The sequence below is a fragment of the Hyaena hyaena genome, unplaced genomic scaffold, assembly GCF_003009895.1.
Source record: "Hyaena hyaena isolate Hyena2069 unplaced genomic scaffold, ASM300989v1 scaffold_1801, whole genome shotgun sequence".
NCBI lineage: Eukaryota > Metazoa > Chordata > Mammalia > Carnivora > Hyaenidae > Hyaena > Hyaena hyaena.
The window spans coordinates 20,247-41,352 of NW_024082433.1; the positions used below are offsets into that span (position 1 = coordinate 20,247).

General features: G+C 35.3%; 1 protein-coding gene across 1 annotated transcript; it reads left to right on the forward strand.

The window, feature by feature from the left end:
- Window positions 1-380: 380 nt before the first annotated feature.
- On the forward strand, window positions 381-19,273 carry LOC120226681 (low-density lipoprotein receptor-related protein 1B-like; the record flags this gene model as incomplete). Its single annotated transcript, XM_039224860.1, has 5 exons — window positions 381-457; window positions 6,751-6,841; window positions 8,196-8,340; window positions 15,856-15,954; window positions 17,391-19,273. Coding segments are annotated over 5 exons (553 nt in total), but the record flags the coding sequence as incomplete, so codon positions are not given.
- Window positions 19,274-21,106: the final 1,833 nt, after the last annotated feature.

A 21,106-nucleotide genomic window follows, 5' to 3' on the forward strand; every position in this document is an offset into this window, starting at 1 on the left:
ACTTAATAAAGATGGATTTACTTGAAGGGCAAACTTCGTTTTTATAGGGGCTACTTATAATTTTCAGTACTTCTTAAATTAATTCCCAATTCTTAATTCATATTTCAGTTTTGCTATAAAATACACTAAATTGGATATTTAACATAAAGAAAAATGACCATAAACCTAAATTTTTAAAAGTATTTCAACAAGTGAAGTCCAGTTGAAGTTACCGTCAGCATAACAGCAATACATAGGACATAAGCACAACTCTCTACCTAATATTTATGGATCTGGGATGGCTGGCTCCTCTAGTTGACTTTGTTAGAAGTTAGTACATTAGCAGATTTGTGAGTTTTGTTATGAACCAATTATTTTTCTTCTTTTCTTTATTTTTCTAGATGCTCCACCAACTGGTCAGGCACACAATGTGAGAGACCAGCCCCAAAGAGCAGCAAGTCTGATCATATTAACACAAGTAAGTTCCTCAGCTTAACATCATGGGAGTTCTACATGGTACAGAAATCATTCTTTTATGCCATTACTGGGGGCTTGAGTCTTGGAAAATCCCCTTCAAAGAATTTTGCAGATGTATTGCAATCCAGGTGTTTGGGGAAAGATGGAGCACTGAGATCACCTGGTGACAAATTCCAGCATTTATGTTCTTTCGGCAGCAAGGGTTCTAACTTTTGCAGGTTTCAGAAAGCACTGCAAATCTAGCATAAGCTTTTCTTGGGAAGTGTACGTTAGTCTACTAAGGCTGCAAATATCACAGTGGGTGTGATAATGGTACAGGAAAAAAAGTAATTTTAATTAGAACAAGGTGTATTTTTTGAAGTGCATTTCAGATGTTGTTGGAGAGCATGTATGACTGGTGAGTCTTAAAGAAAAGTATCTTAACAAATCTTAATAAGGATCATAGTTCATTTATTGCTCCTTTATATTTAAATTATTGGTTTTGAAGTGTTTTAAAATTTAGTTTAACATTTGCAATTCCTTTTTTGTGCAATTATAGTCTATGGACAGGTCACTGGTAAGAAAGCCCATCTACATCATCATTGTGTGTCTATGTGTATATTTTTAACAACTTTAAACAATTTTATGAAGATTTTCAAAATGAAAGTTTCCCAATTCACCATACTGTCATTAATTTTATTATGAGTGAAGAACTTTTGAAATATATAATATCTATCAAGTGGGTAAATATATTCTTGAAGAAGAAAAATTATATCCCTGATTGACGGATACTTACTTCAGCATATATTTCTCCAATCCGTCACTGCTGGTGAAAAAAAAAAACTTGCTTGAAAACAAAAAACATACTATAGAGTTTGTGAAAAAGGAAAGGCACTATCAAAGTCAAAAGTATGCAATTTTTATATCCTAGATGCAGGATCTCAGTGTTTGCTGATCTACTTGTTTGTTGCTACTCCCACCAAATAGTTTCTCTGTCACTGCTTAAAATTCTCTAAGCAACATGTCCAAATTTCCACCATTTAGAAATCTGGGCTAATAAACAGGAGCATCTTTGAAAAATGTCACATAAGTCTAGAATAAATAGTCTAGACATGAATATTTCAATTTGCAGAGATAAGATGAGTAATTTTTGGTCATATAGTATTTGGGGTTTACCCTGGAATTTGTGTGTTGTCCTTAGGGAAGGGAAGGGAGGGGAGGGGAGGGTTGAGGTAGGGAAATGAAGGGAAGGGAGGGGGAAGGGCCTTAAGAAAACTATGGGGATATTAATGTAGTAATAGGATACTGGAATTTGAGAAATTGGTTCATAAAAATTAGTAGAAGAGGCAAAATATACTTTGCCTAATTTGATACTGCAAAAGGAGAGGGAAAGAAATACTTTCTTTTCTCTCTTCCCAGGATCTAGGGCTTATACCCATATTACAAATAATAGTTCTGGAGACACATAATTTACATATGACTTTGTGAAGTAGTTACAAAACTCAGCAATCATTAATAGCATTGTTTTTATTTTTTTTTTAATTTTTTAATGTTTACTTACTTTTTGAGAGACCAAGAGCAGGGGAGAGGCAGAGAGAGAGGGAGACACAGAATCTGAAGCAGTCTCCAGGCTCAGAGCTGTCAGCAGAGCCTGACGCAGGGCTCGAACCCATGAACCACAAGATCATGCCCTGAGCTGAAGTTGGCTGCTTAACTGACTGAGCCACCCAGGCGTCCCTAATACATTGTTTTTAAATGAAAAATATATTTTGAGTTACTAACCTATAGAACACACTGAATTTATCCATTGAGAATTGTGAAGACAAGTTATTGTAGCCTTTTGTTTATGGTGATTTCTCAGTTATCTAAGATAAATGAGATACACAGCATATTAAAGAGTCAAAAAACAACTTTAAATATTGATAAACTCTCTGAAAAGAAAGAAGGGTACAGAGTAGTAAATCAATTGAATTTTCAAATTTGGCATAAGTTCCATCTATGAGGGAAAGCTTGGTGTTTGGAAGATGGTTTGGAGGAGGGAGCACCAGATGTGCTATAAATCTCCTTTATAAGGCAGATGCCTTTTATTACATGCAACAGTTCTAAAAAGGGACTTTTTAGGAGTTGCAAGTATTTGTAACCATTTTTCCAAAGAATCTAATGTTCTTCCTTCCATCACTGATTTAAAATCATTAAATTTAATAGAAGTATCAGTGCACGTTGAAAAGACTATTAGCTATGTAAATGTCAAATTTTCCTAAATTTGAGCACACTTGGCCACAAGATGATACTATTAAAAGGTACTTATCCGACATTTATGCTTAGAGAAAGTTGCCTCAATAACTCTGAAGGAAGGAATAAAAGTAGTTAAACTGATCCTACCTAAGGTAAGAGGATTATTTTTTTCTGTTAAAGCCCCATGGTTTTGAATGGTTGTCAAATGTTCCCCAAACTTAGAGAGAAGTCATCCGCCCAAGAGGAAGGATAGATATTTTAGCAGTGTGTTTTCAGAGCTGCATTTCCATTTCCACCAACAGTGAAGCATTCCGTAACCATCAGACCTTGGAGTAATAAAGAATGCATGGGTTCTGTTGGCCTGTCAATTGGCAAGGAGATTTACCTTTCTAATTGATGCACAGATTTCTTAATCATCTCTGAGTAGTCATAGTGATGGTTTCTGGCTGTTGCTGTTTAAAGTATCTAAACACCAGCCTGTAGAATTAAACACATCTATTATCCTAGCATATTCTGCTAAGGTTCCACTTAAAAAAAGCTTGTCTGACTCTTCTGAAGTTATTTTGAAGAGTTTAAAATTAAAGATGATAAAATATTCCTTGTATACTTCTATTTTAATTTTACCTAAAGTTTTAAGGGAATGGATGCTCAATGCTTGAATTATGCTGTTCATATTTGCTAAAACTAAGGAGGATAAAAATATACTCAGAATTTGTGAGGCAGTACTATTCAGATGCTGTGTTTTACTACAGTGACCAGAGAGATGTGATCTCTGTTAGGGGGCTATGTTTCTTCTTTTCCTATCTTGCCTTTATCTCTTATATCAATCATCCTGTTTCAAAATAGAAAAAAAAATTATGTGATACCAAGGACCCAAAATTTTGTAAATTTAGTTAGATAACTGAAAAATGCAACAAAATAATGCCTTTGTCCTAATTCTCCCAAGGTAAATATTTATCAAGCCTCTACTAAGTGTCAGGTACTGAACTAGATCCCAGCAACAAGTCAGTGATTCAGACAGATTGCCTCTTTTATGAAGCTGAGACTCTAGAAGGGTAAACAGCAATAAAACAAGGAAGCAAGCAAATAAGTGAACATGAAGATTTATAAAATAATTGTAAATTTTTATTGGTCCTGCGAAGGAAGCAAAAAAGCAGCAAAAATAGAGAATGGCAGGGGAGAACAGAGGTCAGGAGTGAGGTCTCTGAGGTGATGGTATGTAAACTGAGATTTGAAGGATTAAAAAGAGAAGAAGCTAAGGGTATTTCCAACACAAGGGGCAGGAAGGACAAAAACCCTGGAAGAGGAAAGAGAGATGTCCAAGGCACTGAAAGACCAGTGTGCTGGCATCAAGGGTCGACAAGAAGGAGAGTGATACAAAGGGAAGATATTTTACTTATGACTGTTAATGTTACAGTTTATCCCAATACTTAAGAGAAGACATCCTACTCACAAAAACATCCACATTCACATGTATGGATATGTGTAAACATACATTTAAGAGCAGAATATATAGCAACAAGTCAAAAGAGGTCAATTGTAATGATATGTTTAATCTATTTTTCTACCAATAAACAAAACGTCCTTTTCCTCAGACTCCCAGGACACTGAATTATTCTGGTTCCCTTCTTCCTTCTCTTGAAGCATTCATCTTCTTTGTGAGATACTCTTTATCAATTTCTTCTGGATAACTCATTCTCTACTTCCCACTGTACACACCTTCCATGGTGATCAATAATTCCTCCACCTCATTTACCAACTCTATGTTGATTACACCTACATTTCTATTCTCAATCCTGGTTTGTCTTCCGAGTTTGAGACCTAGATCCCACTGCACAATTGCAATATCCATGTATATATCCATGGCAATATCTATCTGTATCATCTGTATTCCATGGGAATCTCAAGCTCAACATGTCCCAAAGTGATCTCACCACCCCTTCCCCAACCCACAGAGTGTTAATGCAATATATATTTTTAATTATTTAATAAACATGTGTGTCACATTTTCTATATGATAGTCAATCCGACTGACATTACTATGAGGTGATATTAATGATGACTCTCATTTTATGGATGTGTGAACTTCTACTTTCTCAAGGATACATTGCTAGTAAGCTGAGGTTTGGACAAAGATAATCTGGTTCCAGAGTCTATTATCTCAAGTGCTGTGCTTTCCTGCCTCTCCCAGGGAGAGGGTCTCTTCAACGGAAAAATGTGATAATACAGTCCTTTCTAATAGGAAATGTTACATAATGAGGCTTCAGAACAATGTTGCAAAGGAAGGCTTGGTCTGTTTTATATGAGAAGGTTATCGAGATGTTGAGATATCTCCATCTTTAATAAATGCAGAATGTGTTTTTTTTTTTTAAAAAAATCAGTTTAGAATAATCCACCAATAAGTTACTGCTGACAAAAATCATCTACAATAAACCTTGATTGATATATGTTACAATATATTTACGGCTATATATTCTACTTGGGAAAAAAAACTTACTTTGATAAATATCTGTCTTATAATTCTAAAAGTATATGTTGTTCCCAATGGTTTCCTTCAATGTAAAATTTTATGAAACCAAATTTTAAAATCTTGCCCAACTGCTACCCTGTATTACTTATTGGCTACACTAAGCATTATTTCAGTTACCTTAATTGGTTGTGTAAACTTTAGAAGTCTACACTCTTAAACAGAGTGCTGCAATGTAAGGAATTGGAACTACCATCTGTGATGGGAGAAAGAAAAAGAAAAAGGTAAGTTTTGTAGCATGTATACATAACAGTATATCTACCTTATATGGGAATAAAACTATATTCAACAAATAAAATTTAAAAAAATAATTATCAATTTCAGTGAGGGAAAGTAACTTTATATACCTTAAAACCAGGATTGGTAAGTAAGTGTTTTATATCTACCAATTGACCAGATATTTTAGGGGGATAAAAGATAATGAAGTAAGGATATTTATGAAGTCATGATCAGTCAGTTGAAGTCGGAGTTTATGAAGAGACCAAGCTGTTCACTGGTATTTAAAATTTGTGAATAAATGTTAATTACTATCCAAGGTGCCAGATTCTCTACTTTCATTAATTACTAATAAATTACACATTCATATAAAGTTCATTTTCCCAAAACCAAGATGGCAATATAATATGAAAGTCACTAAGTAGTCCTGGTAAGAACATGAAATAATAAAATGAGCTTTACACTTTAGGAACAGACTACACAAGGCAAGACATTTATATACATATAAATATAAATTTATATATATATTTTTTTTTTATTTTTTTTTATTTATTTTTTTTGCCTGGAAGAGGTAGTTATTTGGCTGTTTAAAGTTCCAAATTACATTATGTTCTACATGAGATTTCCTTAATAAAGACTTTTTGGTATTTTAGTAAGGGATCTCCAGTATGGACTATTTCACACAGATATCTCTTGTCTAGAGCTATGAAAACTGATCTATCTTACTGTTTATACCTAAGCAGCTGCTTATTGTGCTGAACATTACTATTCATTTCTACCACAGTATTTTTACAGGCACTTGTATTTGTAGAGGAAGATCAATATATTTAATAATTCCTGATATTTCATTCTGGACCCATTCAAGATCTCCATATTAAATTTCAATTAGTTTGGGGTTTCATTTGTTTTAGTTTTCAGATGACTCAACTGAATCAACCAGATGCATAATCCACTGGATTATGGCCAGTAGAATTATATAAATGTGTGTTCAGTCACCATTGATTTACAAGAATTTACCAGCATGTACTTAATCATTGCAAGTAAATTTGTATAGTGAGAATCAGACTCTGCCTGACAAAGATAACAATATTTCTAAACCTCAAGGTATTTAACACACAAATGTAAGCTATCTAAGGAAACAATTCCAGCATATCAAGTATTTAACAGGAGAGTGATTTTTCAGTAACATAGTTATGAACGAAGAATGTAGACGTTTGGCCCGAGTTTCACATTCATTACATCAGTGGTCAAATGATTTAGTGCAATAAGGTGTTCAGTTATATCAATCTTTAATTGATTTTATTTTTGTTCTCCTATTCACTAATTTTTTTTTTCAGGAAGCATCGCCATCATTGTGCCTCTTGTCCTCCTGGTGACTTTGATAACGACCTTAGTAATTGGTTTAGTGCTTTGTAAAAGAAAAAGAAGGTAAGATTCAATGGTTTAGACAAATAGTAAATATATTACACACAGTTACAGAAATGTAAGGATGTTGTTCCTTTTCATTTTTAAAAACAGGATTTATTTATTCCAAGTGCAAAGTCTTGTTTTCAAACCATTTATTTTATCCATTTCATTTTAAAGTGAGTAAAATTCAGAGAGCTCTTCTCCCTTATGTTGATGGAATGGATCCATTTGTATATTCTAACAAAACTAACAAGGGGACATAGTATTTAAAATTTCAGTAGAATTTTACATTTGTGGTAGTTTTTCCATGAAAGAACAGGAATCTCTGAATGTGTAAGATGAGTAATGTCAATACAAGAATACTGAATATGTATTGTATATCACAAACTGAGTTTAATTCACAAATTCTATGCTTATTTTATATATCCCTGGAAGTGTAATTTTTCCATTTATTTGAATAGGCAATTAAAAAGATCTGGAAGGAGTAGGTTGTCTATAGGGTTATTATCCAGAACCAAGGATGACCTGGGTATTAAAAACAGTCTATTTCAAAGATTCTTTATCAGAATCTGTTACTCACGGTCTTCAGAAATAAAGGGTAAAAGTAAATTTTACAAATTATAAAGGGGGCTCCTGGGTGGGTCAGTCTGTTAAGCATCCGACTTCAGCTCAGGTCAGGATCTTGTAGTTCATGAGTTTGAGCCCCATATTGGGCTCTGTGCTGACAGCTCAGAGCCTGGAGCCTGCTTTGAATTCTGTGCCCCCATCTCTCTCTGCCTCTTCACTACTCACACTATCTCTCTCAAAAATAAGTAAACATTAAAAAATACGTGTTAAATTTTTAATTAACTAGTGAATATTCAGTTTCAACTAATATATTAGCTACTTAGGAGGAATATTTTCCAATTGCATTTTTTATTAAATCTAAATTATTGGGGGAAAAAACTTATGACATTTAGACTTTGTTGTTCTTCCATGATTTGATAAATATCATTTGTTTTTTGTTTTGTTTTTTTTTTTTAATTTTTTTAAGGTTTTTTTTATTTATTTCTAGAGAGAGAGAGAGCGTGAGCAGGGGAGGGTCGGAGAGAGAGGGAGACACAGACTCTGAAATAGGCTCCAGGCTCTGAGCTGGCAGTTAGCACAGAGCCCGACGCGGGGCTCGAACCCACGAACCGCGAGATCATGACCTAAGCGAAAGTCGGACGCTTAACCGACTAAGCCACCCAGGCACCCCAAATATCATTTGTTTTAAATGAAATTTATTAGCTCTCTGTAAGTTATATTTACAAGACAGTAAATCTACAAATATGATAGTTTTATGTATCATGATTGTAATACTGAGACAACTTACATTAATATTCACATATTCTAGGACAAAAACTATTAGAAGACAACCTATTATCAATGGAGGAATCAATGTAGAAATTGGCAATCCATCTTATAACATGTATGAGGTGGATCATGATCACAACGATGGAGGCCTTTTAGATCCTGGTTTTATGGTAGATGCAACAAAGGTAATATGTTTTAAGATAATGGACAGTGAGTACTAACATTTTAGAGTTGCTTATCTGTAATATAGTCTTTATTTTATCAGCATTTCTTTTATCTAAAGTTAAAATTATGGACTGCATTCATGTGAAGCAGGTTAAGATAACAGGTTTTGGAAAATATATAAAATAAGTGAATGAGTAAGTATGTAAGTATAATTTACTTAAAATGATGTCTTATTCAAATATGTTGGGATGCTAGCACCTTTACATATATAGCATAGTATAAAAATACTGTCTATTTTTTTAATAATAAAGAGTGTAGTACTTCATTGTCAAAATAAGTATTTTATTTCCAGTAGTGCTTCATTGATTCAGCTAAGCTGTGTCCTTGGATTTGCTTGTAAAACCACTTTTGAAAAATATTTTCCTGTCCTCCAGAATAGCCTTCCTATTGATTTGGATGATGTTGTTCATACATATAGCCTAGAAATCTGCCTTTTGGGGGATAAAGTTTCTGTTCTTCTTATTGTATGCTCAGATTAGCACTTTTTAAGAGAAATAGGTAGATAATACAATTATCCAGATAAACTAAACTTGCTAAGATTCACTATACTGTATTATCTTCATATGTTGCATGATAATTATAGAATATTTTATTATTAATTAAGAGCATCAATTTACTTATAGAATGATTTTTCTTAGTTCATTCATTTATTGAATAGTTATTTATTTTCTAATATTTAAAATGTGCTTTGTCCATAGGGTTATTATAAATTTATATTTATATTATAAATAATCAAAGTGAACAATCTATATCCAAATGATTTTGGATATAATCCAATCCACAGCAAGGGCTGTTTCCAAAGATGCTGAATTAGGGTCCCATATATTCAAGCCAGTTCTGAATCCGTGGCACTGTCTCAGCCTGAAGATGATGGGCAAACATTTCTCTGAAAAGGAATCAATTATTCCATGTATAAATTTTTACATGATCAGAGGATATTGTAGTGACTTTTTTCCTAATTAGATATAAATTTATATTTATTATTAATTCATTAATCAACTCCTACATTTTAAATTGTTCATGAAATCAATCCTGGGAACCTAAGTTACAGTGTTTTCTACTTAAAAAATTAAGACTATATATTGTGCACAGTATTACTTGATAATTTTTCTGTAAAGAAAGACAAATAATAGAATTCTCATATTCTTTGAACTTAGGAAAAAAGTACAATGTCTGTAAGTATATTAACTGATAAGGACATACTTTATATAGTTTTCATAAAAAGGAGAGGTCTCATTTTCCCCATACTTTTTATTTCTGGTGATAGAATTTAGCCAATTTTGGATACTTAAAGAAATAGCTTTTTAGTACTCCATTTACAAATTTTTCCACATTTACTCTTGGAAGATAAAACTATGCTTCAGTGCCCCTCAAATATACTTTTAATGTATTTTGCACATAACACTCAATAAATATTTATTTACCAATTTGCTGACTGATTGACCAAAATTGCATTAATGTGACTTAAATGACAATCTAGCTAGCTACTGATTTTTGAAAAGTAAATATGAGTTGTTGCCTAAGAAGTAACGACAAAAAAACATAGCTAGTCCTAATAGGTGTAAACACTATTGGAAGATGGCAGAGAAATACGGAGTTCTGTACTTCCTGCCTACATCTCTCAAAGAAGGGCTGAAGCCAAAGGATTCTGAACCACAGAAGTCTGGGAGGAAAAGAGATGGAGTCCACTAGGAAGACAGCCTCATAACCACCAAGGCTGGGACTCAGGGAGCAACCCACAGGGCCCACAGTGGAGGCAAGACCTGCCTACACACCAAGCCACGCCCATCTGCACTGGGTAGCAGCTTTTATTTATTTTATTTTTACAAGAGTCCCAATTGATGCTACAGAAACAGCCCCTCTTCCAAGACCAGCATTGATGCATTGCCATGATTAACTCTAGATCAATTCTTGCTATTCAGATGTATTCTCCCTTATCTCATTCTTATCTATCCCCTCCTCTGGACTGGGTATTCTTGTTATAGGTTGGCATAAATAGGCATATCTAATGCATTCTCTTGATACATATCCTACACCTTTGTCTTTACCTTAGTTTCTCTCTAAAATAATCAGACTATATAGTTTCTTTGGGTAACATTATCTTTCTTTTTTTCTCTTCACCTCCAGCCTTATTTTTCCTTTTCTCTCTCTGAATTAAGCGTTTAAGTCTCTTTGCCAGATCAATGTTGAATCTCTCTTTTTCTCCCCACCTGTGTCATTTTTAACTTTGTATATGCTCTTCCATCAGTACTGCCCCCACCCTGCTCTTTATTTGTAGCTGGGATTTCTGGTTTTATGCTTTTAGACAGTCTTTGGTTGTTTTTGTGTTGGGTTTGTTTGTTTTTTTTTTCCTTAATTAGCTCATTTTTTTGATTTGACAGTGCATTTGCATGCTTTTGTTCCTGGATTCTCTGTTTCCTTTCCAGGGCTACCTCAAGAAACAAACCTAAGAACACATGGTGGAGAGTCACAACAAGAGAAACCCAGGGACACTATTAAGAGGGCACTTTCTAAACGAACAGACCCCAGACAGGCTATGGAATTCACTTTCTTCTTGAGGGCACATGGTACATTCTCCAAGATTGATCACATACTGGGTCACAAAAAGCAGCCTTCAATAAACATCATAAAAGAATTGAGATCATACTATGCACACTTTCAGATCATAATGCTATGAAACTTGAAATCAACCACAGGAAAAAGTCTGGAAAACCTCCAAAAACATGGAGGTTAAAGAACACCCTACTACAGAATGAATGGGTCAATCAGGCAAGTAGAGAGGATGTTAAAAAATACATGGAAACCAATGAAGAAAATACAACAATCCAAACTCTTTGGGATACAGCAAAGGCAGTCCTAAGAGGAAAATACATTGCAATCCAGGCCTACTGCAAGAAACTGGAAAAAGCACAAATACAAAATCTATCAGCACACCTAAATGAGCTTGAAGCAGAGCAAGAACACCGCAAAACCAGCAGTAAAAGAGAAATAATAAAGATCAGGGCAGAAATCTACAATATAGAATTAAAAAAAAAAGTTAAACAGATCAATGAAACCAAGAGTTGTTTTTTTGAAAAAAATAAATAAAATTGATAAACCTCTAGCCAGGTCTCTCAAAAAACAAAGAGAGAGTACCCAAATAGGCAAAATCACAGATGAAAATGGGTTCATGACCACCAGTCCCTCAGAAATGCAAGCAATTACCAGGGAATACTATGAAAATTTAGATGCCACCAAACGGACAACCTAGAAGAAATGGACCAATTCCTAAACACACACGCACTACTAAAATTCAAATGGGAAGAGATAGAAAATCTGAACAGATCCATAACTAGTGAAGAAATTGAATCACTTATCAAAACCCTCCCAACAAATAAGAGCCCCGGGCCAGATGGCCTCCCAGGGGGAATTTTACCAGACATTTAAATCAAAGTTAATACCCATTCTTCTCAGGCTATTCGGGGGGGGGGGGCAGGGGGGAGGAGGGGGAACGAAAGAAAAGAAAGAGAAATGGAAGGAAAACTTCCGGACTCATTCCTCAAAGCGAGCATCACTTTGATTCCCAAACCAGAATGGGACCCAGCAAGAAAAAAAAAAGAACTACAGGCCAATATCCTTGGTGAATATGGATGCAAAACTCCTCAACAAGACACTAGCAAATCGAATTCAACATCATATACAAAGAATTATCCACCAGGATCAAGTGGGATTCATTCCTGGGTTACAGGGCTGGTTCAATATTTGCAAATAAATCAGTGTGATACATCACCGTAACAAAAGAAAAGATAAAAACTATATGATCCTGTCAATAGATGCATTTGACAAAATATAGCATCCTTTCTTAATAACAACCCTCGAGAGAGTGTTGGGGTAGAAGGGACTTACTTAAAAGCCATTTATGAAAAGCCCACAGCTAATGTCAGCCTCAATGGGGGAAAACAGAGCTTTCCCCCTGAGATCAGGAACACGACAGAGACATCCACTGTCACCACTCTTGTTTAAATTATTTTTTAAATGGTTTTTAATTATTTCTGAGAGAGAGAGAGAGTGAAAGTGAGAGCAAGCCAGAGAATGAGAGTGAGCGAGAGCGCGCACGGGATGGTCAGAGAGAGAGGGAGACAGAATCTGAAGCAGGCTCCAGGCTCTGAGCTAGCTGTCAGCACAGAGCCTGACATGGGGCTCGAACCCACGTACCGGGAGATCACGACCTGAGCCAAAGCCAGACGCCTAACTGACTGAGCCACCCAGGCGCCCCACCACTGTTGTTTAACATAGTGCTGGAAGTCCTAGCATCAGCAAGCAGACAACAGAAGGAAATAAAAGGCATCAGAATGGGCAAACATGAAGTCAAACTTTCACTTTTTGCAGACAATATGATACTCTCCCTGGAAAACCTGACAGACTCCACCAGAAGCCTACTAGAACTGATCCACGAATTCAGCCAAGTCACAGGGTACAAAATCAACGTACAGAAATTGGTTGCACTTTTACCCGCCAATAATGAAGCAACAGAAAGAGAACTCAAGAAGCCGATCCCATTCACAATTGCCCAAAACACCATAAAATACCTACGAATACACCTAACCAAAGTTGTAAAAGATCTGTATGATGAGAATGATAGAAACCTTATGAAGAAATGGAAGAAGACACAAAGAAATGGAAAGACATTCCATGCTCATGGACCAGAAGAATAAATATTGTTAAAATGTCCTTACTACCCAAAGCACTGTGCACATTCAATGTAATCCCAGTCAAAATTGTACCAGCATTCTTCTCAAAGCTAAAACAAAGAATCCTTAATTGGTATGGAACCACAAGAGACCCCGAATAGCCATAGTAATATGGTAAAAGAAAAACAAACAGGAGGCAGCAAAATCCCAGACATTAGCCTCTGCTACAAAGCTGCAATCATCAAGACAGTGTCATATTGGTACAAAAACAGACACACAGACCAGTGGAGTAGAATAGAGAACTCAGAATTGGGCCCACAAATGTATAGCCAATTAATCTTTGACAAATCAGGAAAGAGTATCCAATGGAAAAAAAGACAACCTCTTTAACAGATGGTGCTGGGAGAACTGGACAGCAGCATGCAGAAGAATGACACTAGACCACTTTCTTACACCACACACAAAAATAAACTCAAAATGGATGAAGGGCCTGCATGCGAGTCAGGCAACCATCAAAACACTAGAGGGGAAAGCAGGAATCGAGCTCCTTGACCCAACCGCAGCAATTCCTTACTCCCCAAAGGCAAGGGCATCGAGAGCAAAAATGAACTACTGGGACCGCATCAAGATACAAAAGGTTCTGCACGGCAAAGGAAGCAATCAATAAAACTAATAGGCCACTGACAGACTAGGAAAAGATAGATGCAAACGACCTATCGGATAAAGGGCTGGTATCCAAAATCTGTAAGGAACTCACCAAAGTCCATACCCAAAACACAAATAATCCAGTGAAGAAATGGGTAGAAGACCTGAACAGACACGTCTCCAAAGAGGACGTCCAGATGGCCAACAGGCGCATGAAACGATGCTCAGCATCCCTCCTCATCAGGGAAATACAAAGCAAAACCACACCGAGATACCACCTCACGCCGGTCAGAGAGGCTAACATGAGCAAATCAGGAGACTGTAGATTCTGGCAAGGATGTGGAGAAACAGGCACCCTCCTACACTGTTGGTGGCCATGTGAACTGGTGCAGCCCCTCTGGACAACAGTATAGATGTACCTCAAAAAATTAACAATACAACTCCCCTATGACCCAGCAATAGCACTGCTAGGAATTTACCCAGGGGATACAGGAGTGCTGATACTTCACTTTCAACAATAGCCAAATCATTGAAAGAGCCTAAATGTCCATCAACTGACGAATGGATCAAGAAGATGTGGTTTATCTATACAATGGAATACTACATGGCAATAAGAATGAAATATGGCCATTTGTAGCAACGTGGATGGAACTCGAGCGTTTTATGCTAAGTTAAATAAGTCAGGCAGAGAAGGACAGATACCATATGTTTTTACTCATATGTGGAACAGGAGAGACTTAACAGAGGACCATGGGTGTGGGGAATGGGATAAATATATTTGGTGAGAGGGATGGATGCAAACCATGAGAGACTTTTAAATACAGAGAACAAACTGAAGGTTGATGGCAGTGGGGGAGAGGGGAAAAGTTTTGATGGGCATGGAGGCGGGCACTTGTTGGGATAAGCACTACATGTTATATGGAAACCAACGTAACAAAAAAACTTTAGTAAAAGGTTCAAAATGTTTTTTAAATGGAAAAAATAATATAGTATTGGAAAGCAGAGGGCCACACTGAAGCAACCTGAATGATCAAATGTTTTTCATAAAGTATTTTCTATGTCACAGTGGTTTGTTATAGTCATGACATGATCAAATAAAAATTGCAATAACATATAAAGAGGATTATATAGAACAGTCATTTTCATTATTTTCAAAAGGGATAAAATTTATACTTCAATCATACCTTCTAATCAAAATAACTGATTTAGTAAATAAAGTTAATAAAGATATATGACTATGAAGGCAGTTACAGAATAGTTTGAACATTGCAAAAAAGTGAAATTAGTATTTACTAATTCATCTCAAACCTTAATTAGATTATTTTCAGTACTTTTTAAAATTAGATCTTTGTGGAGGAAAATAAAGAGACGATATTGACTTGATTTTCTATTTAAAATCTTGTTCTGAGACCCTTGCCTTTGTCCCAGTCTTTGTGATTATTCAAATATTAAGAGTTGACAGTTAATTTTTTTAGTTCACCTTATTTGAGTGCATGTATATGCAGTAATATTTGTATGCTCAACTTTTCACCCAACACTTTTCCCTCTTTTGGGCCACTAATGAATGCTCTATCCTGAATGTTAGTGTACCAGATTGGCTAATTCTACCCTTAGACCCAAGAAAATCTAAAGTCAGTATTTTTTCATGGAGACTAAGTGAAGTAGTCTAAATAGTAATTCATCTGGAGAGTCAGATTTCCAAAACACAGATTTTTTTGAAATACAGAGTATTTAATTTTTTAATTTTTTAAAAACAGAGTAGTGATGAATCTTCAATTAGAAGCAGTCAGATTTGAGTGTTCAGGATGGGCTACTGTCAGAACTCTTCAGTGACAGAACTTTAAATGAGGGAGGTGTGTGTGTGTGTGTGTGTGACAGCACTGTTAGCAAAGATACAGTTTGGGAAGTATGAAGTTAAATAGAATGAGTGGAGGTCTCTGGATGCATGGCATGTCTATCAGTAAGCTGTACCTAATAAAAATATCTACTTGTGAAGCACAGATCCAGTATAGTTTTTTTTCCTTAATCTATTAAAGTTACTATGAATGCCCCAGGACTAATGATTATTTTTATGCTATTTTTATGACTTAATGAGTTTATGTCAATGAAAATTGTTCCATGATATTAGATCGGAAACTAAAATTCTCTGTTTACATACAGGCCAGGTATATAGGGGGAGGGTCCAGCGCTTTCAAGCTTCCACATACAGCACCGCCCATCTACCTAAACTCTGATTTGAAAGGACCACTTACTGCTGGGGTGAGAGAAGAAGATTCATTATTCCATATCCATTCCATCACAAAACCCCTCACAATGAAAGATGATGGCTAGACTTAGATAGGGGCTGTCTTTAATTGAGTTTTTAATTAACAAGAGGTTTCAAAACAGCATTAAAATCGGGACTATGTTTTATGCCCTACCTATGCAAGATCACATATAAGATACGTTATTTTAGACAAGCTATTAAGTAGAAATATCTCTTCTGCTGATTTTCAAAATGTCACAGCACTTTAACAATAAAAATGAGTGTTGGCTATTCTTAGAAATCTCTAGCCAAAATGTAAACTAATTTATACTTAAATTCCTGTTTGGTTTTATTCACCTCCTATTAGGATGTTTTATTGAGTATATACAAGTCTGATACCCAGTTAAATAAAAAAATACTATAAAATGTGGTGGCATATTAGGAAATTAGAAATGATCTAATGAAACCATTCTTAAGCATTTTTTAATTGAGTAACAAGTTTCCAGAAGAAGGTACTCTGTCTCAAGTTACATGGTTCATGGTAGATGAAAACAGGATAAAATAGGGTTATCAAGATTCCTCAAGATGAGGGTGTTCTCCCTTGCACCTCTCTCCCATCAGCTCTTGTCCATTCTCATTGTTTATCATGTTTGTCTCATTTGCATGGCACAAAGATTATATATTTGTTTGTAACTAAGATTTAGTGTTTTGCTTTTGGGAAGACAAAACAAAACTACGCAAAGCCTAGGCAGTAAATTCTTGGGTTACGTTTCAAGTCATAAAATCATGAAACCTTGCATGTTTTTCAACTGAAGGAGGTCACTTCTGCATGTCTCAATTCCGCTTCACAGCATTTTAAATATCTATAAAAATTAAGACTACAGACCTCACAATTTCTTGAAAGGACCCAAATGCTTCCAATGACACATATACGTTGTTTGAAGCAAAAATATTGTATTTTAAAGTCTATTCCACCAATATACTTTACTATTATTTTGTTTTTCGGTTTTTAACTTCATACTGAAAAATTATTAGCCTCAAGCAATTAGATGACTCTCTGTAAACACATCTTTCCTGCTGCTGCTATAGCAATAAGGTGGCAAACATACTGACTGGAAAGGAGATGATTTGGTCTAATGTTTCACACTTTTAAATAAACTCTCAATGAATATTGTTGTTACAAAGGTATTTTTGGGCTTTTACTATCGTGTCAAAGCTCCACTTAGATTCCCAAGTTACCTGAAAAAGTACAATTATTTTTAATCTAATACCATGCAAAAGTCAACCTAAAGCATGTAAACACAATTTAAATTACATTTATATAATTACTGTTTAGCAAATTAAGTGTCTTGCCTATAAAGGTTAACATTAAATGACAGACATCCTAGAAAATAACTAATGTGGTCGAAACTGATAATAAAGTTATATTTCTCTTTTTTCTCTCCTTCAGCCAACAAATTACTCCAATCCAGTGTATGCAAAATTATATATGGATGGGCAGAACTGTCGAAACTCCTTAGGAAGTGTTGATGAAAGGAAAGAACTGCTTCCAAAGAAAATAGAAATTGGGATAAGGGAGACAGTGGCATAATCAGCGATACCTTTTATATGCTGTATAAATGTATAAAATATAAGGATGACTTTTGTATGTTCCAACAGTATTTTACTTGTTTTGGCATCAGCATTACCTCTTTCTTTATCTTTTTCCTGGTTAAATGTTTTCTGAGTTTTCTGGGTTTTATTTTTTGCTGATGACTATTGATTGACCATTTGTATGGTATTTTTATGAAAAAGAACTGCACTACAATACAATTTACAACAATGCTGCTGATATGATTCACCTTTGAATTTGTTAAAATTAAAAACAACATATTCCTTTGTAGTGTGAATATGAGCAATCTATTTTATATGAACTTTTTTGGTTCTACTTAATCAACAAAGAGAATCTCTGCACTTTTTCATTGTATGATCTGAAAGCTGTAATACAATGTCATTTTATTTTTCCATTTAAATTGATGGAGGAATGATTGAATGGTCAACTCTTCTTTGTGCCCATTAAGACTGATTCAGACAGCTGAAAATATCCAGCCCTCACGAGTCCAGCATCACCTGCTTTGAAATTAGCCTTAGACTGCCACATGATAGATGAGAATCTTGAGGAAAAACTTTAAAAAGTATATAAAATTAATAATGTGCATGGATACATATGACTACATTCGCCAAAATTTAGTGTACTCTATGTGATATACTAAACATATACACCCTGTAAACAATAGCTATATTTAGGTCGTAGGACATAGCAAAAAATATAACCAGAAGCGCAAAGACCACACTTGCTATGGGATAAGACCTTTTGTTCTTCCTCAGTCCTGAGGTAAACAGCCAGCTGAGAGCACAACAGGGCACTGGGTACTCATGCCTTAGAAAGTTCTTCCCAGTCATGTGCATTTTGTGGAAGATTAACTCAACACTTTACCACACAGAACACTAAACAATAATATAGAAGCACACAAATTGATAACAGAATTCCAATTATGTGAATGCATTCTCTTTGCTTGGTCAAAAGGAAGAGGCAAAACAGCCATTGCCATATTGAACACTTGGGAAATATTTCCAATACACAATATGGCTATCCCATCGTTGGCCCTATTCAAACTGTATTCTTAAAGGAATTTCCAAGTTATAGAAGAACACTTGTCTGCCCCAACTCAAAGGTGGAGAGTATAAATGCTGACCAGTTACTCTGGTACTTTGGTTTCTTTGGTTTATGCAAAACACATGGATCCCATTCACTCTTTTGTTTGTTTTCAAATTTTGATTGAAATAAGTACGATTTATTTAAGTTGTATAAAAAAGGATAGCATTTTTATACAGATATCTTTAAAGGCACAAAAGATTTATTCACAAGGTATGGAGGGCTTTTTGTTCCTCTGCTAGACATGACTGACTTTTAGCTGTCATAATGTATTAACCTAACAGATGAAATATGTTTGTGGTTGCTCTTTATCCCTTTGTACAAGCATTAAAAAAACTGCTGTTTTATAAAGAGACTTTTTGTTGTACTATGTGCATGCATACTACCTATTTCTAAACTTTGCCATATTGAGGCCTTTATAAACTATTGATTTATGTAATACTAGTGCAATTTTGCTTGAACGATGTTATGCATATCATAAACTTTTTCAGGTTCTTGTTTAAGTACATTTTTTAAATTGAACAGTATTTTTCATTTTGGTTATAATAGTCATTTTGCCTATGTTTCTACAATGAAGTGTTAAATACTTTATAAAAAATTGTTGACTGACTTATTTAAATGAAATTCTACATATTTAAGTGCTTGTGTTGGGTAGTTTATAAAAGTAAAAGAAGTCGGATCTTTGTGGAATATAGTATCCCTAGGAAACTATTTCAGGAAACAGACGTAATTTAGTTACATTCTTAGAACATACATTCTGGGGTAGGATTGATTTCATTACATCACTTCTAAAAGCACAATAGAGAACGCATTTTCTCTCTTTTTTTTTTTTAATGTTTACTTATTTCTGAGAGAGAGAGAGAGAGACAGCATGAGCAGGGGAGGGTCAGAGAGAAAGGGAGATACAGAATCTAAAACAGGCTCCAAGCTCTGAGCTGGCAGTCAGCACAAAGCCTGATGCGGGGCTTTAACCTACGAACTGTGAGATCATGACCTGAGCTGAAGTTGGACGCTTAACTGACGGAGCCCCTCAGGCGCCCCACATTTTCTCTCTTCTTAAAGCAGAAACATTTCCTTACTTTATGTTTCACCTCCTTCTTACATTGCTTATTGCAGTCTCTCAAATACAACAGAGAGGTAGGTTTTATACCCAATAGTGTGACAATTATGTTGAAATAAGCCAAAGCTCTTCAGCCCTTCCCATTCTCAAAGAGTGTACTTTGTGCAAAACTCAAATGTCATTATGTGCTAGTTAGGCATTATTTTATAAGTGGAATGGTTATTGCTATACCTATCCGGAGTATCAGACTGGAAATGCACATGTAGGCAGGTCTGATTTACTGAAGCAATCAATGAGTTGTATTAGTTATATTATCTAAAGGGGCCTTTTTATATCAGAGCTTTGTAAATCTAACAAACTATTATTTGAAAGAAAGAGAACCTACACATTGAAGTGATCTTAATACAATTAATAGAAACATAAGTATCTAACAAATCATGTATGATACACAACCAACCAACACTCACAGACTGGCACAAAGACCAGTTTCCTCACTAGGACATTGATGAAAGCCATTGTTAACAGACCTCAGGATACTTTTCAACCCCTATGTTTCATCTACACAGGTGCCTTGTCCACATTATGCCAACCCATGTCCGTTCATTCAAGTCCATATCAGAGTTCACTGTCCTTCTTTCTGCCATTATTTTGCCTTCAGTGTTTATGGGACAAAGATATTTTTTCAACTACTTCAATTGATTAATATAGCTCTAGTTCTTTCTATTTCAAGCCTATTCTGCAAAAACTTGTGTTATAGAAATTCAGGTGTATAATTCTCCTCCAAAGTGACCAAACTTTCTAAATACCATCACTAAAATCCTTCTTAAAATATGCCTTTGAGCTTTGATGGAACATATATTCTAAAAATGACTGCTTCATGGTAAAAATATCCTTTCTACCCAAATGAGTATACATTGGAATTAATTAGTGGTTTTCAACATCTCGAGTTTGGAGCCAGTTAATTACCTGTTCTCATTTACAAGGTAGGATAGTTAGCAGGATCCCTGCATTCTGCCCATTATATGCTACTACTACCAACCAAGTTGAAACACCCAACAGACCTAAATACTAAGTGAAACCTCTTTTGGGAAGAAACATAGCACTTATTTAGACAGATGATCGAGACCTACATTCTGCCTTCTACTATTAAAAAATCTCAGCTATAAAACAAGTCAAACTAAATCTTAGCATCAAAATAATGGAACTCGCAGAAGGGGAAAAAAATAGTCGGGGAAAGGAAGGGAGGTAAACCATGAGAGACTCTTAAATACTGAGAGCAAAATGAGGCAGATGGGATCTTGGGGAGAGGAGAAAAATGAGTTGTGATGGGCATGGAGGAGGGCACTTGTTGGGATGGGCACTGGGTGTTATATGGAAACCAGCTTGACAATAAACTGTAAAAGAAAAAAAA